The following is a 26,801-nucleotide window of genomic DNA, read 5'->3' as shown; positions in this document are numbered from 1 at the left end:
CTATAATTATCTTTAATAATTAATAAACAAGCAAACTTTGCAAGATAACAAGATAGAAATACTGAGACAATTGTTTCATCAGCAAATAGACAAGAAAGTCATAATAACTATATCTCTTGACTAGCCAAACTGTGTAAAATTCTTATTCCACTAGGTTCAAAGAATCTGCCGTATCTACATCTCCCACAAATTTCTTTATATAATTCTAAGTGATATTCCAATCTGTAATGCTGGAGTGGGACAAAAGCAAGGGCTTTTTCCAAGTGAGGTAAATACTTTAGTAATGAGCTACATTCTAGCTTTTAAGGAATTCTAGAGCAGGCTGGCCTGGAACTCTTGAGATCTGCCTGTCTTTTGCCTCCAGGTGCAAAGATACATCTAAGCCAGTACATTAAGCCTGTACTCAACTTTCAATTCTACTTACCCAGGAGGAAGAGTGATGGGCCATAGTATTCTGCATTGCTGATGATATGTTTCAACGAGGTAGGCAGAGAACCATCCATTACTAAGAGAAATGTGTAAAGACTATGGTCAGTCTGGGAGAGGTATAAGGATCAAAAGTGGTGGGTAACAGTATATTAACCATGGTGAATAAATCTGAATTTGGTCTAATCTAGTGGCCTCAATTTGACAACCCCAAACACTTTATTTTGTTCATACAGTAAGCTTTAACAATAGGTCAAAAGAGAAAACAAATATGGAGGCTAGGAGAGGTGGTAATAAGATAGACGTGGAAAAAGGGCAAAGCTGAGAAAAGTGTAAATAGCCATGTTTAAGAAATGTGATAACAAATAATAAAGTTATCAATTTACTAAGTATGCTTTATAAAAGGGTAAACACCAGGAGAACATGAAAAATACAAATCTTGATAATCAAGTTTTTATAGAAAGCAGTATACAGAATCAAAATACCATGTCGTATGCCATCTGAGAAAGCAGGGTCTTGAATGGCCTTCTTGAGGAAATTTAACATGGACTTGAGAAGTGCTGCTCGTTGTGGAATACACTGGACTCCTGGCACGGGAGAAAGGCAAAAGGATCATACTGGCTTCAACATTAAATCACAGTAAATAGGCACATGAAACAGGTATTAAGAGACCCATCTATATCCACTAAAGCAAAACTAGCAGACATTTAAAGTGAGATCTCTGGACATTGGAAAGAGTTTTTTGAAAGTGGAAATTAAATCACCAAGGATGGCACAAGACCATTATTAAAATTAGAGTCCTAAAGTTAAAAAATAAAGAATTATTATAAAGTAAAAAGAGATTCAACTTCCAAATTCACTCTGTTCCTCTTTTGGATATTATCTGCTCTCCAAAATGTCTGTTTTGTTTCTTTTTTTTTTTTTTTTTTTTTTTTTTCGAGACAGGGTTTCTCCGTAGCTTTTGGTTCCTGTCCTGGAACTAGCTCTTGTAGACCAGGCTGGCCTCGAACTCACAGAGATCCACCTGCCTCTACCTCTCGAGTGTGGGGATTAAAGGCGTGCGCCACCACCGCCCGGCCAAAATGTCTGTTTTGATAATCAATGTGTGAACTGCCAAAAGACCATAAAATGTTACAAGACATGTTCTTGTAACCTCAAATGTGCCAATAAGTGCTTCCTAAAGCTTTCTTCTTCACTAGTTTAAGAAGTCAGTCACTGTGAAAGACTGTGTATCTATGTGTCTACGCACCAGGACGGGGTCCAGGGCCAGGGCCAAGGCCAAGGCCAGGGCCAGGGCCAGGGCCAGGACCAGGACCAGGACACGGGCCAGTGCCAGAGATGCTAGTGCTGCTGTTGGAACTTGATGCCCTTAAGTCAACATCCAGCCGGTGCTCCATAGATATGGACGAGCCTGGACTGCTTTCCATAGTTACATCTGCAACTAAAGTACAAGTTATGATAAAGAAACTAATTAGATAAAAAGATACTAAGAAAGAGTTCTGAGAAAACTTCTTCCACTGAGTTGAGATGAGCGATGCAAAACATGCAACGTTGTATATTATGTATGAAGAAGTGGTAGGTAATAAGCAAATCCTATTAAAGGAGGTTAATTGAATAAAAAGAGCACGGGAAATTTAATCTCAATGCTCATAGGGAAGAATACTATATATAGGATGTAAGTGCCTTTCTGTTCTAAAAACTATATACATGTAAATGTGAATGTGGAAAGGATATAAACAAGGCTGGAAAGAGCCGCATCAAACTAATAGCTATGTAGGGGGGTTAGAAGTGTGTATTAACATTTCCTTTAAAACCTTGAATAAAATAATCTAATTGTGTAAAAGCAAATACTTAGTCTCTTCAATTTATGAAATACACAAGATCCCCTTTAGTAAATATATTTTGAAATATTCTTCCAATCATTTTTAAGATAAGTATGTACAGATTTACACAAGAAGTAAGTACAAACTGTGTAACCTTTACATTGAATACACAATTTCTTTAGGAGCACAACACAAGCATTTGGGTTAGTTTTACATGTTTGCTTCCTGGTCACCGGTGGAAAACTTAATCAAGCACTTCAGATGTTGTTAGAATCTTTACCAAGCACTTACTGTTCTGCTTATTAAGTTTTGACAATTATTTACAGTAGATAGTCAAGTATTACTTATCAACAGTTAATAGCACATTTTACTCAACACTTTGGAATCTCACCTATGAACTTATATCTCAGCTTCTTCCCAATAAAACAGAAAGAAAAACTGAGCAAAAAAGGGTTTCTAGGGACAGCAACATGCACAAATGAATGTGCCAAAAACAAAGTAAAAAAAAAAGGAATGGCACACGATTTATTATTCTAATATTTCACAAGAATAATAGATACATGCAAAGATAAGCTTTGTCAGTAAGATAACACTACTGTACATTCTACGAGGTATTTCAGGGACCCACTTTTATTCTATTATAAGATATATATTGGGCGAGGTTGGAATTGTTAAAGCAGACACACAATGCATTTGAAAACAAAGATGATGATCTGCTTTAAATTTCTGATCCTGTGACTTAAAAGTTGATTCCTAGAAAACCATTTCAAGTATCCCATCTTTTCTTAAAGCACGCAGATACAGTTTTTCAAGGTCCCATTTAAGAGTTTATACTCTTCCTATAATTTATAAAGTATATATTAAACTCCCAGGATATATGGTACTGCAGCAGTAAAACAGACAATATTCTGACTCTGTAGAAGTTATTATGTTTTCGTACTTTAAAAAGATACTGATCAAACATGTTAAAAAACATCAATTACTAAATGATTAATCTGCAGTGATTAAAGTGGTCAACTGCATTTCTACCATCTGCTTTATCTCCCAGTTCTATTCCAAACAATTCATCACCTATAAAAAAAGTTGAAAACAACCTGTGGATATCATAATTTATAAGAAAGTATTAAACAAAAAGGGCAGGACAAGAGAAAAATCTCACACACAAAAATATTGACTTAATAACTTGTTAATTACCATCCATGTCAGTTTCCATTTCTTCTCCTTCTTGGGTGGTAGTAGGTCTCTGGATCTTTGGCTTGATCACAAATGGACATTCTTTTCGGCACAAATCTACTTCATGCTACAATTAAGGAGAAAATGTTAAGAAGATCCTATACATTTCAGGGATTAAAATATTGTGATTAAAGAGTATCAAGCAGATAATAGGTTATAGAAACATAAAAGAGATAAGATGGTTACTTTGAGTAGTTAGGACACGTCCTATACTCAGCAATCACTGGAATTCTATGAAGTCTATACAAAGTAATCTTAGACAATAATACCTCAAGTCTATAGATGAAGATAGAGAGACCACTATGAGATTGAAAAGCTGCCATATCCAGGTTGGTGATGAGGTCAACCACTCTGACAGCTCTGGTGACAAATGTTATCTGGTCCTGTTCATCACCAAGAAACTTTATGACCTACAAGAAAGAGAAAGAGAGGCAAGCACAATTACTGAAAAGAGAGAGATTATAAAAAAAAATCTATATTCCTTTGCAAAAATAAAGTCTGGGAGTCCCTGTAAGACAGCATAGTATGAAATGGAGGGAGGAAAAGGGCACATGCCTGATGTTTTTTGTGCTTGTCAAATAATAGTGCTATAAACTGAAAGACTGGATGTAACCTTCTATGAGGACATGGGCAATTCATTAATAGGAGTATATAAAATTTCTGGTAAGTTTAATGCAAGCCAACAATAGACAGCAAGATACATTGTCTCAAAATACCAACTAAGCAACCAAAACAAAACAAAGCCTATAATATTAAAGCAAAACTTTACAGGTATCCTAATATACACTTAATTCTTAGGGGCATAGTCAATGTCATGCACTGTCTTGGCCCAAAAAATCCCAAAACTATCAAATTGTGCTGGATTATAAACATACCTTAATAATGACAATAGATATATTTGTTAATGTGGTAACTAGAGATCAAACTGTAAGTAACTGATTAGAATAAGCTTTCTATGTTAACTGTTCATGACAAAACATCGAAACTAATACTCTTAGTTAATTTAACAGAAATATATTAGAAAAGGGGAGTAGTACCTTTAATAAGGCTTCCATCATTCCACAGGAGACCAAAGCTTCACCACCAGCATCATAGCTGGCCAGGTGGTACAAAAAAGAGAAGAGAGCAGTGGCAAACTGGTGGGGGTATGGGTCCATAGAAGGATCTACAAAGGAAATTGGGAGAGGATATAAAGTTCAGAATTCGGTACTAAGCTAGCAGGTCCTTAAAACAATGAAAATGTCAAGATCCTGTTGTTCCTGGAATAAATAATTAACACCTAAACTTACCAATCATAGCCTGGATGCAGTTCCGCACAAGAACAGGCAAAAATCCATGGTAGGAGGCAGTTCCAGTACAGTCAATAATACTGCTGAGCTTGGGAGTTCTCTCCAAATGCACAATTGATGTTAATGTTCGTAAAGAAGCAGCTTTAATTTCCTATGAGAGTAGAAATTAAACAAGTGTCAAAACTACATGAATAACTGAACTAAGGTGCAATTATCTCAAAATCAAAACATAAGTAATTTTACTGAATGCTGCTTGAGGAGATAAACGTCTATGGAAAATAACTCTATACATCTGGCATTTATTAACTTCACAGTTTAATATTCAAAAATAAAGATGCAAAAGGTCCAAGGTTCCCTCCTGGGGCATTTTCTACCTCCTTAGGAAAAACAAAAGGCAGGGAAAAAAAAGTATGGCTTTATTGTGTAGATATTATGAGCACATACTTACCATGAGCTGCTTATCTGTAATTTGAAGGACATCTACCAACTCCTCTATCAAACCATTATACAAGATACTATTTGCTGACTCTTGCAAGGCATTGGAATAGACTGCAAAAGAGAAGCAAACACTTTGGCAGAAATGCAGGTATTAAGCCAACGTTGAGTAATAAACCTTTCAATCAGCACAGAGGGGTAAATCTGCTAAATTATAAGATTGTGGTAATAGCTAGATACTCACATTTCCTTACTAAAATTATTAGTAGTCTTAAGAAATAATTTTGTTGGAGTTTTGTGGGAAAAGAGAACAAATAATTCATTTTTCTAATATCACTACTTGATAGAACTATAACTATGCTTTGCATATAGGTATAGAATTTTATGTTGACTTCTTCCTTTACTTGCTTTCACCAGATAAGCTTTTATAATATTGAGTTTTTATAGAGTGTAGCAGACTAAATCATAAGTTTGAATGGCACTATCAAAAGTTAAATGTGTATAATCTAGCCAGGCAGACAGGTACACGTCTCGAATCCCAGGAGGACAGACAAACAGATCTTTAATTTCAAGAATAGCCTGTTCTACTCAGTGAGTTCCAGAACAGTAAAAGCCACATAGTGAGACTGTGTCTCGAAAAAAGCATTTAATCTACTTGTATACTGAGGAGTTAGTGGACATACACTGAGAAGTAAAAACTGGCTGAGAAGTGAGCACATTAAGTTTTAAATAAACATTTCTAGGCAATCATTATTATGACAGAAGCACAGACACAAGCACAAGAGAAAGGATTTGAGGGCAAGGTGTTCAGTTTTAAAAGAAGATAAGCAAAAGCTGAACGAAGATAGGTAATAACAGCTGTGCTTGCCCTTTTATGCCATTTAATGTGCCTAGCATGTAAGAGGTTGATTTCCAGGCTTTCTTTCAATTATTAAAATAGCTCAAATACTTTTTCCAAACTAAATTACTGAAGTTAACTGAGAGAATACAATGTATGCTAAATAATCTTCAGAAACATGGTGAGAGCCTAAAAAAACTGTGATTTCCACATAGAGATTATACTATTTGTAGGAAAATCAATGCCACTCTTGACAAGAACGTGTTTTTTCTCATTTCTGTATCCTAGACCTTACATACCTAAAAATCACTGATGACCTAATAGTAGAAGCGAAACTGTCTGGTTAATGAATGGAGACAAAATTGTCCAAGGAGGAAAGCAGTGGACAATAACGAAGACTGTGCACTCAAAGTATAATATATGCTTTCATGAAATGACTTTAAAAAATCTGACATAGCTTAAAAAAAAAGAAAAGCCTGTGTGTTTTCCAATCTACTATACTATAGTAAATGGACAGAGTATTAACTAATTATTTTCAAAATTTAAAGTTGTACATCTGAAAGGACGGGAGAACTGGAAGAGGAACTATCAATAAATAGGAAGGATACAGAGCAGAGATGACTATCTGTATATATTTTTTTAAAAAAAGGTGTTGACAATCAAGGCCATGAGACCTGGCAATAAAAGCTTAAGTTTTTCTGACGTACAAAGGAAATCAAGAATGACTACAGCGAACACTGACTGGGAATGCAATAAATTTGGGTTGCCATAATAAGTAAATCCTCATAGCAATGAAGAAAGATGAATTTCATTCAAAATCAAGTTCAAACTGCCTAATTAAGACCACTTAATTAGTGTTTCCTTACCTAATATAGATATTGCATGCAGTCTGGCCTGAACAGCTTGTAATCGCTTCCTGTGATTAGAAAAGCCATGGGCCAGGCGTATATGAGTAAATAACAGCATCTGTAGAGATACAAAACTTATTATTAGGAAATCGTAACAAAAGGGTTTTCTTATTTCTTTCATTTTTGAGGGGACTCTTACATTTTGGCTGCTTGGTAAAATAAGTTTGCTACTTTTTGCTAGGATATCAAACTGAACTAGTATTATTTTACTCTTAGATTGGTTAACAATACCAGAGTAATAAAACAGGGACAGGCAGTATCACAATGTGATAAGTCAAGAACTGTCACTATATTGATCGACAATAATATAGTAAGAATTCTAATTTTCAATAAACTAAATTTTTGACCACTACCAAAAGAACAGAACAAAATAACACAATTAAGTTCTCTTAAATGTATCCAAATATATCTAAAATTGAGAGTTTTCACCACTGACAGAAAATCATTTGAATCAAGGAACTTAGTGTTACTACAGTAGAGTAAACAAACACGTAGATAGCTAATCTGCTAAACTCCAATGTACATTAATTTTGCTATGTCTTCTGCTTGTCCAATGCTTAGTGTATTTCGAAAAACAGTATTTTTTCAGATGTATTGTACCTGCTTATCCTTAGGAATGCTGTACATTTTGGTAAGAGATTCCATTATTTCAGAAGGGCTTTCTGAAATCTGTATTAGAAAAAATTTAGTTAGGAACAAAACTTCAACCAATAATTAAATAACCAACCAGTAGTCAAGGAATCCTCTTACCTTGTCAAGTTGTTCTATATGAATGTAATGTAGTGTATTACTAGTTGTCTGAAATTCAAAAGTTAAAAAAGCTGTTAGGGGTCACTAAATACCCTGTAAGAGACACCTGAGAACAAAATGTCACCCTCTTTAAAGCCAACCTCTTTAAAAATCAAGGTAATTTCAGAGACATTCAAAGCATCTACTTTCCACATATAATAATCACGAGATCACTTCTTTAAAACCACTACTATTAAACTTTTAACAATGTTAGCAAGCATATTCTATATTCTATAGTCCTTTTTAATACTTGTCTCATAAGTCTCCACAATCAATATTCATACAAAATACTAAAACCATAAAATTATTTCTCATGCTTTAAAGACAACATTATCCTAAAAGTTATTTAATAATAAAAGTGGGAAAAAAAGATCTGCTTCATTGGTAAACATCTAAATCAAAAAAAAAAATCTTAGCAGCTCACCTAGGAATATGAAACAAACACATCATTTAATTAAGATTTTTACAGGCAACATACAGGCTGGCTTAAAAAAATTAATCTGAAACACAACAACCTAAGACTATGAGCAAAATACACAAATAAGGCAGTGCCCAATAAAAGAGGCTTTATCTTTTGCAGGTTCTAACATAAAACCTAATCATGTCTATGAGAGGTACAGGTACATATAGCTTCATAGGACAGTGATATACAGTCAAACATTCACTCATTTAAACTAAGAGATTCTATAAATAACAACATCAAAACAATCAGACTCACCCTCTTCTCAATTTTGACCTCAGATCCAGGGTCTGCATAGAATTCAAAGTGTAGTGTGGTTGCGCTGGGTGGATATTTCTGTGTATAAAAGAGGAATCAGACAATGGGATTTAACTGATTTTAGACAGATACCTCCACTGCCTTCTTTTAGTCAAAGTACACTGTGGCAGCTGTATATTACACACCAATGGTGTCTTTTATCTCTTGCCCTGACCAGAGTTCAGATGACATTTGCTTGAAAATAAATGGAAAGACTGTAGTTTAGAAATCCAAAAATCTGTTTTTATTTCCAGGTTACCTGTTGCTCTATTAATACAGCAATTTTGACTATAGTTATTCTCATGGTGAGATCAAGTATGACAAATAATAATGCAAAAGAATTTTAGAAAGAATGGAGAACAAGTGTCAGAGTCAAAACATAGGCACCAACTAAAGAATGGAAAAGGCCATTCTTGTGAAAACTTATTATGAGCCTCCTCATTGATAATTTTTCTATTACTTCAAATACTCCTTTCTATACCATTCTGGAAGGTGTTTCCTTTTTTTCTCTGCATAGGATTACAAAAACCAAATGAACTAAACCCTCAAAGCACATCTACAAATACAAAAGTAACACAACAGATGAAATTTCAATAATAAAACCCTGACCATTAAAACATTCCCTTGGTCAGGTGGTGATGGCACACACCTTTAATCTGAGCCCTGGGGTGGCAGAGTCAAGAGGATCTTTCTGAGTATGAGGCCAGTCTGGTCTACTGAGCAAGATCCAGGACAGTCAAGGCTACACAAAGAAACCCTGTCTCAAAAAACCAAGAAACAAAAAACAAATAAAACACATTCTCTTCAAAGAAAACACAATGACATTATCATTATATACTTTTTTATAATATTGGGTTCAACATGTGTATATACTACATAAAGTATAAAATTTTCAAAATCCCTTGACATGCTAAATATCAAACTTAATGTAGATAAGGACTAAAACAGGCTAACAGACATCACACAAACCTATTAAGTCTTCACATGCATGAGGTTCAAAATTACCCTACTACTCTATAAAATATTATATTCACAGAATTGGAACTTCAAGCTGAATACTCTTATACAATGTTTCCCATATTACCAACATCCATTCACAACTGTTCACTAAAGAATGTCTACCAACTAAAGTAGGAAAATAACCTCCTCTAATATGTAGATTTCTTTGACTAGAAAAATATGAACTATATTAATCCAGAAGAAAAATTAATTAAATTTGATCATATCCATTTGTATTAAACATAACAAACTAGGCTCCTAATATGCAACATATCAAAGCAGAAGAGGGGGATAGCCTAAATCTATAACCAGAGCATGGATAAAGATAAGACGTAAACATAAAGATATACTGAACAGTAAGATCTTTTTGTAAATTATTTTAAAATTTTTTATTTCTGATTATTTTGTCTGCATGTATGTCCATTTTGTCATGTGAGTGCATGGTCCATATAGAGGCCAAAAGAGGCTAACAGATGCCCTGGAACTGGATTTACAAATGGTTTTGAGTTGCTGTGTGTGGAGGTAATAGGAATCATGCTCTTGATCTATCATTTCTCCAGATCCCTGCATTAAGTCCTAAGTAATCCAGAAAGAATTGTTTTCAATCGATTGTTCTTGAGCACTTCTCAAACTCCTGATAGTTGTGTGAGAACACAAGTAAATGCACTTTCTAGGTGGTTTTTCTTTTTTGGCTTTGTTTTGAATATTTAAACAGGTATTGTGTAGGCAAAACTGGTCTAGAAGTAGTAGTGATCTTCCTCACATCATATCTGAAATACTGAGATTATAGATGTACACTACTATTCTCAGCTTCACTTGCCAGTATAAGAAAAATAGTACTTTCATTTTGATTCAAAAAATTCAACTTATTTCAGAACTCATACTACTCTCTCTGAGAATTGTTATAATCAGCACAGTAAGGGCTGGTTTCCTAAAGCCATTGTGTATTTTTTCCCTTGGGTCCAATGAAACTTCTGGTATCAAGTGTCAATTTATACACCATAAATTCGTTGAGTTCCAAATACTCACCAACATATGCAAGTCTCTGCAACATTCTGCAAGTCCAAAACCATTCTCTTTTCCACCCCAGGTCTTAGAAAAGGGAAAAAATATAGTGTTACACAATGCTCATGGTCTTAGGCTTATATTTATAAAGTGTTTAATGAGAAAATACTCATATATAACAAAGAGAACAAATAAAACAGGACTTTGAGCCTCAAAGCAAGGTGGTGTTCTAATAGTTGTTTTTTCAATGAAATCTATTCATTTCATGGTTCTATGAGGGTGCTCAAGATAAGACTACAAAGTAGCAACACTAGCTACTTCATTCCCATGTCTCAATTCATGTTTGCTGATATTCAGTCATAGCTGGCCTTTCTCACCAGGGTGGAACCACACTTTTTGACAAGAGCCAAATTACATGCTATAAGAGTCTATATATTTTGTGTATTAGTTTGAATGAGAATAGCCTCTACAGACGCATATTTGAATGCCTTGGGAATAGAATCAGGTTTTGATGTAGGAGTCCCTCTGTGTGCTATGATTACCATGAATAAAGAAACTGCTTGGACTTATAACAAGGCAGAACTTAGATAGGGCAGGAAAAGCTAGGGTGATTGCTGGGAGCAAGAAAGGCAGAGTTAGGAAGAAGCCATGGAGCCACCACCAGAGTCAGACATGCCAAAACTTTGCCGGTAAGTCACCTGCCACATGGCAATACACAGATTAGTAGAAATGGGTTAAATTAATGTAAGAGTTAGCCGATGAAAAGCTATAGCTAATGGGCCAAGCAGTGATTTAATGAATACAGTTTCTGTGTGATTATTTCGGGTCAAAGCTAGCTGGGTGGCCGGGAACCAACAAGCAGCCTCCTTCAACAAGGTATGGCCTGGTGAGAGTAGTTATGGCTTTGTTTGAGGAACCATGTTACTGTGGGTAGGCTTTGGGGTTTCAAATGCCCAAGCCAGGCCCAGTGTTTTCTCTCTTCCTGCTGCCTTCAGTGTCGGATGTGGAACTCTCAAGTTCCTTTTCCAGCACCATGTCTGCATGCATGCCTCCACTGTTTCCTACCATGGCTGACAATGGATGAAACCTTTGAACCTGTATGCAAGCGTCAATTATATGCTTTCCATTATAAAAGTTGTAATGGTCATGGTGTCTCATCAAAGCAATACAACAATGACTAAGACACTTTGCTACTAAAATATAAGAACTTTAAACAAGTGCCTGTGTTAATGAGTAGCACAGTTACTAATAATTTCCAAACCCTAAATTCTAGCCATATAATTTTGCTTATGGACCAGCCTGTGGCATCTTCTCGGGCCTTTGAAATATCAAAAATTCTACAGTAAAAGCAAGGTCTAACTGTACATATCTGAATGGCCTGGAACTATCTATCTAAATAGGATGGATGGATGGATGGATGGGAGGAGAGACAGACTGACCTACCTACCAACCTAGATAGATAGACATAGACCAGGCTGGCCTTGAACTCAGATTCACTTGCTTCTGCCTCTAAGTGTTGGTATTAAAGGATGCATTCAACCACACCTGGCAAGAACAGCACTTTTTTTTTTAAATGTTTTTCCGAGACAGGGTTTCTCTGTAGCTTTGGAGCCTGTTCTGGAACTAGCTCTTGTAGACCAGGCTGGTCTTGACCTCAGAGATCCACCTTCCTCTGGCCCCCAAGTGCTGGGATTAAAGGCGTGCGCCACCACCGCCCGGCTATATTCATTCTTTAGAAATAAATAATCATGACACTAATTCTCCAGTAAATCTATAAAACTGTGTATCACTGAGGCTGTCATTTACCGAGATCTCCAATATGGAACAATGCTGGTGAACAAAACAAAACCTACTTAATACTAGAGAAATAGCCTGGCGGTGGTGGCGCACGCCTTTAATCCCAGCACTCGGGAGGCAGAGGCAGGCGGATCTCTGTGAGTTCGAGACCAGCCTGGTCTACAAGAGCTAGTTCCAGGACAGGCTCCAAAGCCACAGAGAAACCCTGTCTCGAAAAACCAAAAAAAAAAAAAAAAAAAAAAAAAACACTAGAGAAATAAGCTTTTTGGAAGTCCTTATTAATCCAGAGCAGAAAATACAGAAAACGGGGGTCATTTTTTATTAATTCTCCAAATGATGTCAGCAATTTTGAAAAGAAGGCTATTTTGTTATATACAATAAATAGTTTTAGAGCATTATACCTTAGTTCTTTGGTGAAAACCATATCGTGGTGGTTTGAACGAGAATAACTATCACTGGCTCATGTGTTTGAACGCTTGGTTCCCAGTTAATGTCACTTGGGGTAGGCTCTGGGGTTTTAAAAGTCCACACCATTCCTAGTTAGCAATCTCTGCCTCCTTACTGTGGGTCAAGACACAAGCTCTCAGCTACTGCTACAACACCATGCCTGTCCAACTGAAAAAGATACTGACAGAAGTTGGTACCAGAAGTGGGCTACTGCTGTGACACTGTTATTTGGAAGAATGTGGAACACTAGCAAAGTTGCTGAATACTGTAAGCAAGGCTTATCTGCCCTTTCCAGCAGGAGATTGGAAGATGGTAACAAGGTAGACTAAGGAGGCATAGCTCAAGGTTTCAGAGAACAATATTAGGAACTAGACTAAAGACCATTCTTACATTTAGTTGAAGAATGTAGTTGGTTGCCTTTTGTCCTTGTCCTAAGACTCTCCCTGGGGCTAAGCTAAACTTTAAAGTTCTGGACTAATTTCATACACAGAATATTTCAAGACACTGTAATATTGACTCTGTAGTGGGATTTTTTTAACAAACAGTTTTATGCATGTGCAGGCCTACAATGGAAAAGACCAAAACAAAGCAAAAAGAAAAACAAAATATACAGTTCAAAGAGAAAAATGAGCACCAGTACATTTAATGTTGGAGCCAAGGCTTGTACTGAAAGAGATAAAGGCCAGATGCAAAATCAAATAGAGAACGTGGTACTCTTGAGCTAAGACCCCAGATCCAGCAAATCCTGCAATTTGTGAAAAGGGCCTAAAGGATTTTCTGCTTCTAAAAATCAACAACAAATCATATTTTTATGCAAATGTAATTCAATAGGCTCCATTCTCCCAAGGATGTAGCCAAACATGGCAGCACCAACTATGTAGTTCTGACTCTAAGGTTATGAAAGAAACAGGAGAAACGGGTTGTAGAATTTTTCTTTTCTACGTGGCTAAACAGAGCTCCTGATACCAAATTTGTGGCAGGGAGTTCCTCCCCACATGGGAGTCCCTGAGAAGACACTGCATGGAGCTGTGGAATGTCTGCCAGGGGGAGCTGTATACAGGGAGTAGAACCAGACAAAAGAAAACTATGTTTGCAGTCAGCAAAAGGTGGCAAGGTAGAGCCTTCTTTGACACAAGACATGGATTTGGAGTTCGCCCTTATAGGTTTTCCATCTTGCTTTGGTCCAATGTTTCCTCACTATACATGCATTCCTCCCTTTTAGAACGGTAATGTATGTTCTATACCACTGTATGTAATTTGTTTTATGATTTTGACTTTATAGGGGGTTACAATTAAGAGATTCTCTTGAGTCATTGGACTTTTAGTTGTATGAAATGCCATGAGCCTAAGGAGGCCAGGGAGTAGAATGTGGTGGTGTGAATGAGAACAGCCCCTATACTATACCTTTAAATACTTGGAAAGGATTTAGGAGGGATGGCCTTGTTGAAGGTGATGTCACTGGGGGATGGGTTTTGAGGTTTCAAAACCCCATGTCAATATCAATTAGGTCTCTCTGCCTAATACTTGCAGATCAAGATGTAAGCTCTCTGTTACTTCTTCAATGCTATTCCTGCTGGCTGCCACAGTCTCCGGCATGATACTCAGGGACTCTAACCCTCTAGAACCATGAGCTTTTAAATAAACTCTTTTACACATTGCCTTGGTTGTGGTATTTTATCACAGCAATAAAAAAGTTAAACACACACTAAGAAAAACTACTTTAATACACTTTTACCTATCCTCTCTGAACTGGCTATTTTCATATATAACTATTTTCATAACTGTGATAATAATGAAAACAGCAGAGCAGGAAACTCCGAAGGACCACCTATCACAAAAGGTGTGAATGAAATAACAACAGTACAGAATCAATCAACCTCAAAGAATTTTACACACTAACTTTTTGATATTTAACTTACCTAACCCTATTCTACATGTAGCAGCTGTAAACTATAGTCCACATTCCTGGAGTGAGGACAATGAATCTTCATGTAATAAGTGATAGATTGTTTTAGTCTCTGAAAGACCAGCTAAAAGCACTTGCTACTAGTTCCCTTAATTTGGAACTTTCCCAAGGGCAGGAACAGGTTGAAAACACTGACTGATAAATGCAGAGAGTAGTCCCTACCCTTCAGGAATAGGTTTCTGGTTAAGGCATGCCCCCGGGGTGCCAGAAGTCAAGGTCAGGTGTTCTTCCACCAGTGGTTTTATTTGAGGAAGTGTCTCTCCAAGGGCCTGTGAGATTCCTCTAGCTGGCCACTGAGCCCTGAACATCAACCTGTGTCTACAGCCTCAGTGCTAGGTGTTAACATTCAGAAATTAGGCTGGGCTGGGCGGTGGTGGCGCACGCCTTTAATCCCAGCACTTGGGAGGCAGAGGCAGGGGGATCTCTGTGAGTTCGAGACCAGCCTGGTCTACAAGAGCTAGTTCCAGGACAGGCTCCAAAACCACAGAGAAACCCTGTCTCAACCCCCCCTCCCAAAAAAAGAAATTATGCTGGCCCGCCCTGTAATCTCAGCAATTAGGGCAAATACTTAGTCAACCCAGGGCCCCATGGACATCCCTGAACTATTATGAGTAAGTAAGGCTCTGTATACAAGCCCAAAGACCCCTTTAAGAGACAAGCTCCATCCATTCCCACCCTCTTTCCTGCTGCTCCTCAGAAGAGTCAGGCAGGCAGGCTTTTGCTCCCCCTCTTCTGTCTCTCTCTTATGGCGCTCCTGTTCCCAGAGGCCAGTCTCCCAACTCCCTTCCCCTCCCCCCTTCTTCCATTCCTTCTCTCCAATAAAAATCCTATTTGTAAGTACAGTCTGCAGGGTGTGTCTGTCTCTCACCCGCCCTGGGGCTCCTTGGCTTGCCAAAGCCCCTCTCACACTGGTTAATAACACTAAGGTTATAAACTATGCCAACACTTTCAGGCATTTTTATGTGGGTTCAAGAGAATTCAGGTCTTTGTGCTTGTATGGCAGGAATGTTCCAGTGAACTATTTTCCCAATGTTCTCTACTTTTGATTAGCAAAATCTAATCTTTGATGTCTTCAAAAGCTAACTATATAAACTAAGTATTATGCATCAATGTCGATGTACATGCTATGTATAAAAATGTACTTTTTAAAGGAAACAGCAATAAAGATGGAGGAAGGCACAGAGAAATATGATCAAAGTTTTTATATACTATTAAAAAAATTGAGAGACCCTGTGTAGCTCAGTGGTTGAGGCTTGCACAGTATACACAAATCCCTAGTTTCGTACCCAGAACCACAACCAACAACAACAAAAAAAATTAAGCTGGTATTAAATTACAATTTTGTAAATTAAGATATCAATTCTAATTCCCAGGGCAAATATCAATAACTAGCTAAAAGACAAATAAGGAAACTGAAAACCTGAACAATGCCAAATGCCAAATCAACTAGACCGAGGACATTGAACCTATTTTAAGTATAGAACATATACTTTCTAAGACACATTAAAAACTCCAATAGACCTTAACAAAACAATCATTAATATAGTTAAACAAAATCTCTGCCAATTACAGATGTCAGATGTAGGAAAATAAAATCAGATATCCATCACAAAAGGCAATCTGAAAAATTCACAAGTAGGGCTGGAGAAAAGGCTCAGTGGTTAAGAGCACTGGCTGCTCTTCCAGAGGTCCTGACTTCAATTCCCAGCAACCATATGGTGGCTCACAGTCATCTGTATGGGGTCTGACTGCCTCTTCTAGTACACACGAAGACAGGTCATTCATATACATGTTTTTGAAAATTCACAAGTACATGATAATTAAACAGTACTTTTAACCACCAACGAGTCAATGAAAAAAAATCACATGGAAAATCATGAAGTTATTTAATGTGAGTAAACTAAAAGTATAATCCCACAAATTAAAACATGTATTAAATTTTAGGTATCTCAGAAACTGGAAAGATGATTCAGCAGTTAAGAGCACTACCTTCAGACCCAGGTTCAATTACCAGCACCCACAAGGCAGTTTACAACTGTCTGTAACTCCAGTTCCAGGGAATCTGACACCTTCACACCAAATGCACATAAAATGTTTTTAAAAATTAGGTATCACAACATTCTTATCTTAAATAAACCCTAGTCAATCAACACAATCCAAAGAAGGAACATGTAAAGAAAAAAGACAAAATGAACAGAAAAGGTATACTTTGGGGTTACTAGGGAAGAAAAAACTAAATAAGAACAAATAAAGCACAAGGTCCAATATTTACACACACTTTCACACAAACACACACACAATTTTCAAAGCAACTATAGTTATTATGGCCCAAAATATTCATGAACAAAAGGTATTTACTGTGACAAATGTTTATAATAGGAAAAATTGCAAATTACCCAAATATGAAGAAAATAGAAAATCACAGATAACAATAACAGCATTAAAATTTTTCATATAAGAATATAAGGTTACATGGTAAGAAGAATTGGTTTATTCCTCCATGGAAACAGCCTTTCCACTTTTTTCCACTTCTCTGTGAAAAGGGGTTTTCAACTCAGGCTTACCAATAACTACGTATTCTCATGCTTCTGTTGCCCAAGTGCTAGATTTACAGGGGTGCACCTTGCCCGGCTATGTAGTTATATTATCCTTCAATGGTTTTAGATTTGTGATTTTTATTCTTTCTTTGTGTATCCTAAACTGGTCTTGAACTGCAAACACCTAGTTTATGTATGTTAGGCAAGCACTCTACCAACTAAACTACACCGTTAGCCAAAGATTCCTATTTTTAGCAAGCAGTTCTTTAGTATATCTTAACTTTGTTTTACTGAATTATAATCCAACAAATTGCTTCTTGAGTAGTAAACAACTCATTCATCCCCTGTTAATGTTATCTTTAACATAAATTAAATTCTTACATGTTTTTGTTATCTGGTTTTGCAACCTATTGATTTAATTTGACTAATTATTCTAATTACTCTATCTTTATAAAATAGCTTAAAACCTAAAAAAATAAGTACTTCTACATGACATTTCCAGTATTTTCTTGGCTATCTTTAGAACTTCCAGAATACATGAAATTTGTTGAAAAATATATATACAAAGGCTGGAGGCTACACAGAAAGACAGGTAAGTCAAACCACAAATCTAAACATTCAAGGCAGAATAAGCTTGACACAATTATTTTCCTCATATTTCTTCTATTCCCAACTAATAGTTAACAGTGAATAACACTGAGGCTAGTACATTAAGAAAATAAATCAAGAAATGAATTATAGAGACAATCAAGTGGTAATATATAAAGAAAATGTAGCAAACAATCACAATCTTTTGTAGACGTCCAAATTTTCTATTTTTAAAACTGAAAAGCAAAACCTCCTGTTTCATCAAAACAAATATGCCTATGATTTTAGGAGACACTAGTCGGGATCTTTAAAATACTACTGGTTCTTTATCCTTTTTTTCATGTGAGTATGTTTTATTACCACAGGTTTATAAAGAAACTGCTTTGGATCTATGGCAGGACGGAATAGAGCAAAGCGGAAATTCCAAGCAGAGATAGAGGAGAAAAGATGGTGAAATCAGGGAGACACCATATAGCTGCCAAAGAGGAAAGATGCCAGGAATCTTACCCGTAAACCACAAGCCTCATGGCAAAATATAAAATAATATGAATGGACTAATTTAAGATTTAAGAGTTAGTTAACAAGAAGCCTAAGCTATTGGTCAAGCAGTGTTGTAATTAATATTGTTTCTATGTGCTTACTATTATTCTGGGTGTCTGGTAAACAAACAAATGGCTCCGTCGATACCTTTTGATTCTTATGTATTTGTATCCTGTTTTCTTAGCTATAAATGAACTTGTCAAAAGAAAACGATTCACAATGCATGCAGGAAGGGTTGGCTATAAACATTTTTAATGGTACCAACTGGAGAATTGGGAAATAACTCAAGAGCTATTTTACAGGCTTTAATGAGAACCCAAGTATGAAATACCCCTACTCAAGCAATTACAAACACATGAGAAGAACAGTAGATATTGCATGTCATACTTTTTCAGAGACTAAGAGCCAATATTATTTTCCCCAAAAAGTAATGCACATAAACTTCTGAGTCTCATTGTACTACTCATCAACCTAGTAGTGATACCATATCATCCTGATAATAAAGTGTGTATATAAAAGTAACTAGGGTATCAGTCATGCTTAGGGGCATATATATATATATATATATACAACACCACTTTACAAGACGGGATCTGCTTAAGAATGAATATTCAGACATGAGGGAAAGGCTTGATTTCTTTTTCAGATGAAATTTTATTAAACATTAAGATTCACTAACTTTACCCTTAGATCAGTATCATTAATATTATTTGGGAATAGTTGCTCTTGTCTATTTATCTAATATGTGGCAATAACACTGTATTTTAACAATTATTTTGAGAAAGGGTCTGACTATGTGTCCCTGGCTGGCTTGAATTCTCTAGGTAGACCATTATTAGCCTTGAACCTGCCTATTCCTCCTGAGTACTAGATTTTAAAGATGTATGCACCACACCCTGCCAGTTCTAACAATTTTACATAATCTCCCTAGGAAACACAAGCCCATCACCTACAACAAATTCTTTTAAAATATGTATTCTAACTCATTTTTATTGTATTATTTGGGACTTCTGTGACAAATTTAAAGAGTTATTTTTCCTGTTTAAATGTGTGTTTTCCAAGAGTGGTACATACGAGTGCTGGTGCCCATGGAAGTCAGCCTCTAAGGCTGGAATTAACAACAGGTAGGAACCATGTGCGTTCTGGGAATTAAACTCCATTCCTCTGTAATAGTACATACAGTCTTAAACCACTAACCCATCTCTCCAGGCCCCTCTACGATGAATTATAAGACAATATTTGACATTTTGCTTAATTTTTGAATCCAGCTCATCCATTAATTAGGACTACAATGGAGTTTCCAGGACTTAAAAACTAGTTTGTATGTTTTTGAAAGTTTTTATTTTTATTGAATTACATATTTATTTAAGGGTATGGGGCATGCATACAGAGACCAGAAGAAAACTTTTGGGAGTCCATTTTCTCCTTCTAACATGCTGGTGTCAGAATCAAACTCTGGTCATTAATATTAAGGTCAGTGGTAGGTGCCTTTACCTGCTGAACACTGATGTTTTATTAATGTGATGAATAACAATTTATTCTCAAGTTCATCTCCATATATGTATATGTAGTATCACCAGCTGTCCCCAGCGCGCGCTCTCTCTCTCTCTCTCTCTCTCTCTCTCTCTCTCTCTCTCTCTTTTTTGTTGGAGATAGTGTTTCAAGAAGTAGCTCTGACTGTCCTGGAATGGAACCTAGTATGTAGCAGAACTGTCAAGTTTTGAACAAAAGATTTTGTCTCATGAGCAGAAGGTAATGAAGTGCTTCAAAACTTAAAACTGATAATACTCCAGCTTTTTGAAACTTTATCACACTGTCCAAATACTTGCACACTCAATTAAGTCAGAAAGTTAACTAAAGGATTCTCATCCACTTTTACAAAGCAAGAAATGCCTGCTTATAGAAACTATATACTCTGATATTTGTTTTTCCAGTCTCCAAAGACATACCTCTGCCAAATGCTGTAGTCTTGTCAGTAGTGGGGTCCTCTTGTCAGATCCAAGACGTGTGATATAGTTTGATCTTTTGCTAAACACATATAGAAGGTTAAGGACTGCCAGAACCACTTGCATATCAGACGAAGCCAATAAAGTTGTCAAATGCTAAAGGAACAAAAAGACAAAGTTCAACTCATCAGACACCTTGTACTAAAAGCTAAAACTATTTTTCAGAAAGCGCAATAGAAGTAATCATATCTGTGTCTCTATATAAGGACTTCAAGAAATGTTGTAATACATATATGTAGAACTAAAAAACATTACATTTCCAAGTGTTAAGAAACTAAGCTAATTGTATGCTATTATTACCACCTTTATGCTAAATATAAAAAGAAATCATAGAAGCTAAAGCTATCAACAACAGCTATGTGCAATTATGCAAAATAAAACTGTTAAAGCTTGGGAGTAACCTGAGTGATTGTTTTGTTTTAAACATTCACCAATATATTGAAGCAATTAATTGGCCAAAATTAAAACCAGTATGTAATTGAGTTGGAAATTAACAAAGGCACTTTATTTGTTGATTATCTTAATGGTTTTGGATTTCTTTGGATATCACATCTATTTAATTATCAAGACCAAGGTAATCATTTGATTATTAAAGCTCAAAAGTTGGGCAAAGGCCGGAACTACACACAGCTGGAGTCAATACCCTACTGGCTAGGTTTGTCTTTCTTCTCTCTTGGTGGGCTTTCCCTGAACCCCCTTCTCAGGCTGCTGCCAATCTAGGTAGCTGCCTTGAAATCCAGTAAGGCTATAAGCCTCACATGTTTATCATTATTGGTGGCAGATTTGGTGAGAAAATTTGGAAGTCTTAAGGGAGGAATTAGTTAAAAGGGAGTTTTTTTCCCCATGTTAAAAATGGGAAACACATTTACGATAAAGTTAGGTCTCTGTGTGATTATGTAATGCGTGACTTAAAAAAAAATAAAGGGATAATCAACTTAAAAAAATAGAAAATCCCTCCATTTGTGTATATACATGGTTATAGTTAAGAACAGACTACTTACTTCTATGGAACTGTACAGATGCCGAGAAAAGCTGTACTCGATAAGCAGGGCTGTGAAGTTCAATACAGCCAATAGAAGCATTTTTAGTTGTTCCTTTTCCGGCCTATCACATACAAGCATCCATGACATATTCTCCACTGTTTGTCCAGCATCTGCCAGAATTCCATCAAAGCGGTCCAACAGATCCACCCAGTGATATAACTCACACTAGAAAGAAAAATAAAGATACTCTAGTAATCTCAGTATTGAGGAGGCTAAGGTGGAAGGATACAGAGTCCAAGATGAACCTGGGCCACACCGTGAGATGCTTCATCAAAAAACAACAGTAGCAACACTGAACATGGGTACTTTAGAGTAGTTTTATTTAAGACAGAATTTTTTCCCATTATTTCAAACAGATTTGTGTGTGTGTGTGCGTGCACCACAGCATGCATAGAGAGGTCAAGGGACAAGTTGGAGTTGGTTCTTTACATCTACTATGAGGGATACAGAGATCAAACTTAGGTCACAAGACTTGGTAATGTGTCTTGTGAACTATCTTTACTTTACTTGATGAACTATCTTCTCTGGCCCAACACATTTTTCTTTTAAAAATTTAAAAATGTCAATGTTCTAGAGCTGTGGTACACATATACTAGAAATTTCCTTTTTAAAAAGATTCATTTGTTTGTTTATTTATGCATACAACAAATGTTCTACTAACATGTACATGCCAGAAGAGATCACCAGATCTCATTACTTATGGTTGTGAGTCACCACATGGGTGCCAGGAATTGAACTCAGGACCTCTGGAAGAACAGCTGGGCTCTTAACTTTGGAGCCATTTCTCCTGTCTGCTAGAAATTTCTTAAGGGATCACAGACTCAGACTATTCCATTATAGTTGTACTACCAGCTGCTGCAGTTATACGTACCTTGCCAATGTTCCATGTTTTGATTTGCTGCAGTTCCAAGAGGAGTTGCTCATCATTACATACTTTGAGTTTGTCTATTAAGGCTCTGCAGTCTGCAGGCTAAGAAAAACAAAAAAACATTCACAAAAGATGTTTTTAAATGAAGAAGAAATAAAGAATGGGGAAAATGACTCTGAAGCCCACAAAACAATTCAACTTTTGCTTATATAAAAACTAGATCTCGCCGGGCGATGGTGGCGCACGCCTTTAATCCCAGCACTCGGGAGGCAGAGGCAGGCGGATCTCTGTGAGTTTGAGACCAGCCTGGTCTACAGAGCGAGTTCCAGGACAGGCTCCAAAGCCACAGAGAAACCCTGTCTCGAAAAAACAAAAAAAAAAAAAACTAGCTCTCTAAGAAATCTCATAAGAAATATTTTCATTCCCAACAATCCACTATGCATTTGTTTAAACCTGAATGAACATGTATATGCAGACAAACTACTTAAAAGTACATAGGCAACAGAAATTAAGGAAATCAGCTAAGCAGAAACTAAAGCAGAATTAAGTAATCTGGGACATGGTCTAAAAGGTAACTAGAATGTCTGGTATTGTTACAATGAGTTGGAGAGACAGAAAAAGAAAGACAAAAGCAGGCAGGCGGGGGGGGGGGGGGACGGGACACGGACAGAGAGCCTGAACAAATTCAGTTAAAGGAAAAGGCTAGCATTGATTTATTTTTCTACAATATTAATCTTGAATTAGAAAGGTGCAAAGAGCTTCTGAACTTTTTGTGAACTAAGACTCCATTCTTACTTGGTGTTCCATTTCCATACATTCCTGATCTCTTGTACTGATGAATGGGACCAATTATTAATAAGGAGTGGATTGAGAATTTATAGTAAAGGTTCTGGAAGCGCAAAGGAAAAATGGGATAGGGACTGCGACAGAGAAGCATCCTATTAATGGACAACAGTTGGGGAAAGTATTAATACTTTTATTTAACTCTATAAGTGATGTCATGGAAATAGAGCTACCTTTGGAACCAAACAAATCGACATTCTGTTTTTGGTTTCATGATTACTAAAGTGTCTGATTATGAGTGAGTCCTACTTATTGTACATTTACTTACCAGAAAAACACAAACAACCTAATAAACTAGTGTGGAGAGGCAGTCCAAATATGTGTCATTTAACTGAGTGTACAAAATAGGGGATTAAATACTGAGACAGTGTGTTTTTTTTTAATCAATATTGGACTCAGAATTAAAGTCAGTCTCTTTGAATCTGAGAATCCTCACCCAAGAGATGAACAGATTCCCAACGATGCTATTGTGAGATCTAAAACTAGAGGAAACTTCAAAGATTTCCAATGACTATAATGATATTTTAAAATATAGCCGGTTTTCTTCCAAACTACCACCCCTGTACGGATCTACTTCAAATTTTTGTGATAATGAAATAAATGTATGCAAACCCTTAACACCAAATCCTTCCACAAACCAGGCTTAACACCCCTCCCCCGCCCCCTTTCTTTTAGTATAGATAGGTTGTAGGACAAACAGTGAACCAGTAGAAATAACAGAAAACATGGCGAATTTGAGTGACCTGTTCACACAGTTAATCTGTCCCTTCACTTCTCCATTTACTTGGATATAGAATCAAATCCATCTACTTAAATTACTAAAGGGATACACATAGGCAAATCCAATTTTTTGATTCTGTGGGGGTTAGGTAATACCCATTTTGTGGTTAACACTTGGGTACTGTAATAACTTGCTATGTCCACATTACATGACAATCTCTCACAAGCCAGAACCTGCTTAAATGCAATATAGTTGTTGGCAAAGGATAATATGGCCTTTGCAAAACTAAGATATATATTGCCTGTGACTGATGTGGGGCTTGCCAAAGATTCTGATTGGCAGCATGCCAAACACACTTAAGTGAGATACCTGGTTCTACTGGGACAAACCATACACGCACAAGGGCAACTTATAATATTGCCTAGACCTTTTGTCATCTTTTCTAGCATTTCATTGTTGCCTACTGAATACTTTGAAGGTTACCAAGGAATAAACTGAAATGGTATACTTAAATGTTAGTTCACAAACTAAAGTATCACATATTTCTCTTTCTATGTGGTATATGGAACAAAACAGAACAACTGTCTCTTGCTTTCTCTTTTTCTTTCCCCTCCCCCCTTTTGTGAGATAGGGTCTCCCTATGTAGACCAAGTTGGTCGTGAACTCTTGCCTCCCAAGTACTGGGATTTAAAACCTTGTACCACCATAGCTGACCCTTGGTCTTTGTCTCTCATCTTCAAAGGGAGTTTCCAACATACCTTAATTGTAATTGAGAAACTTCTCTTTAAAATTATCATCATCCTTGTTATTGTAGAATGAGGGAGGGAGGATGGGAGGGAGGGGACAAAGATGTAGAACTGGTTTTCTCCACTTTATGAGATTCTAAGGGCTGAACTCAGCCCATTGAGCTTAAATAGCTAAAACTTTTACCTGGTAAGCCATCTCATGAGCCCCAAGAAACATGGATGTGACAGACTCTATCCCACTTTTCACAGGGTTCATCTCTGACATACATTTAAATCATCTAAGGTGCTTGTGCTACCTCATCATAAAATTTACTTAGCCTTACTACATCATTCCTCTCTTCCTATGCTATATAAATGCAAACCAAGTGGGACTGTCCCCAATCATAGGAAAAGGCAAGCCATCAGTCAGTTCAAAGCTACATACCAGCTACCAGAGTTTACATGAATTTCTTCCCATAGATATCAAACATAGGGGGAAAATTCTTTGTGATGTTGCCAATATACTAAGTGATCAATTTTTTTAAAAATCTTCAAATTGAAACCTACTCTTGACGCCAGTATGAGAAATTGGGCAGTTTTCTACATTATCTGAATACAACAGGCAACTCAAGCCCTTAAAACACATCTAGACAGTGACATTATATTCTAAGTAATCTGATAGAAGCTAGGAAGTTCCTAAGTGTGACTATACAAGCCTTGCAATTCACTTAGCATAAAAAATAAAATTTGCATTTCTCTGATCACCTGTAAAATTGATTCTTTCTAGTTAGTTTACTGGCTTTGTTACTTCTCTGAAAGGTTTTATGCCCATTTTGTCATTGGGATATTCATTTCTTCTATTGATTTAGCATAAAGGGTATTAACTACATTGGGTTATAAATATTTTCTGCAGCTTTTCAGGTCCCATGACTCCCCCCACACACATGAGCTTAATTGGGGTATTATGTGGCATATAAAAAACAGCACATAACTAACATAATTTGGTTATGTTATGCAGGACCTGGTTCTCTCCACCTTATGTGACTCTAGGGGCTGAACTCACCTCACTGAGCTTTAAATAACGAGAGCTTTTACCTGGTGAGTCTAAACATAGATGGTATCTAAACATAGATGCATATGCTCATATTACCATCACCACATTCCAGGTGAAAAACTTATCACCTCCAAGTTTCCTTGTAGCCCTTTTGTGTATGTGTTAAGAACATTTAACATAAAGTTTATCCTCAACAAAAGGAATTCTTAATTTATCCTTAACTGGAACTTTTGAAACATCCTTTTTCTTTTCAAATAGGCTATCAATATGTAGCCCAGGCTGCCCCTGAACTTTGGTTCTCTTACAGCATGAGCCACCACACAGTTTTTACTCATTTGTATAACTAAATAATACAAAGCCATAGAACAATTCCCCCACCATCCCCTTCCATGATAACCACCATTCATTCTGTTGCCTATTTACATACCTTTGACTATTTTATATGCCCCATATTAAGAGGAACCATGTAGTATTTGTTCCTCTATGATTAACTTATTTCACTTTTCATTCTTCTGGGGATTAATTTAAAAAATATTAAGAAACTTCTTCAACTTAATAATGAGGAAAAAACCCAAATAACCCAATTTTAAAGTGGGCAAAGGAATTTAAAAAGACTTTTCTCCAAAGACATATAAATGGCCAAATGGCACATACAAAGGTACTCAACATCACTAATAATCAGGGAAATGCAAATCAAAATCATAATGAGATATTACCTCATACCTGTTAGAATGGCTATTGTCATGTGTCCTTTTATTTTGGATATGGTATTTTACATTTCCATTTTGGTTTTTTTGTCCTTTGCTTTAATGCTTGGAAGGGCAATCCCCACCTAAGACAAGGTAAACATTCACCTGTATGTTCTACTTCTCCTATAATTTCTTTTAAAAATATCTGATTTTGACGACTTATCTACAATTTACTTCAGTAAACAGTCCCCACACCATCCCATCCAAATCAAAAATTGTCTTGGCACATTTTATTGTCTAATACTGTTCTTTCCCGCAATATATAATCCCTCTATTAAGTTCTTATGTATTCTAGATTGTCTTAATTTTCAATCAGTAGATTCTTACACTGATGGAACTGTTTCATTTTTAAAAACTTAATTCCTTGAAATCTTTTCTATTCACTTTTCTTTTTTTTTTTTTTTTTTTGGCTTTT

General features: G+C 36.4%; 1 protein-coding gene across 1 annotated transcript in view; it reads right to left on the bottom strand.

The window, feature by feature from the left end:
- LOC121443059 (E3 ubiquitin-protein ligase HUWE1-like) overlaps positions 1-26,801 on the bottom strand; it is a 135,352-nt gene that overhangs the window by 77,264 nt on the left and 31,287 nt on the right. The window contains exons 4-18 of the mRNA XM_041644738.1: positions 22,298-22,396; positions 21,385-21,591; positions 20,327-20,479; positions 10,527-10,589; positions 8,460-8,537; positions 7,703-7,750; positions 7,553-7,621; positions 6,911-7,010; positions 5,220-5,320; positions 4,772-4,922; positions 4,520-4,647; positions 3,752-3,892; positions 3,444-3,549; positions 912-1,013; positions 425-505 (exon numbers count right to left, since the gene is read on the bottom strand). Coding sequence (XP_041500672.1) covers positions 425-505; positions 912-1,013; positions 3,444-3,549; positions 3,752-3,892; positions 4,520-4,647; positions 4,772-4,922; positions 5,220-5,320; positions 6,911-7,010; positions 7,553-7,621; positions 7,703-7,750; positions 8,460-8,537; positions 10,527-10,589; positions 20,327-20,479; positions 21,385-21,591; positions 22,298-22,396 — 1,627 coding nt within the window. The remainder of the gene's footprint in view (positions 1-424; positions 506-911; positions 1,014-3,443; positions 3,550-3,751; positions 3,893-4,519; positions 4,648-4,771; positions 4,923-5,219; positions 5,321-6,910; positions 7,011-7,552; positions 7,622-7,702; positions 7,751-8,459; positions 8,538-10,526; positions 10,590-20,326; positions 20,480-21,384; positions 21,592-22,297; positions 22,397-26,801) is intronic.

The sequence above is a fragment of the Microtus oregoni genome, unplaced genomic scaffold (assembly GCF_018167655.1).
Source record: "Microtus oregoni isolate MIOR12 unplaced genomic scaffold, Mior012 000099F_ref0000060, whole genome shotgun sequence".
Taxonomy (NCBI): Eukaryota; Metazoa; Chordata; class Mammalia; order Rodentia; family Cricetidae; genus Microtus; species Microtus oregoni.
Note: the sequence above shows the minus strand (reverse complement) of the source record. Positions and strands in the feature narration are given on the sequence as shown.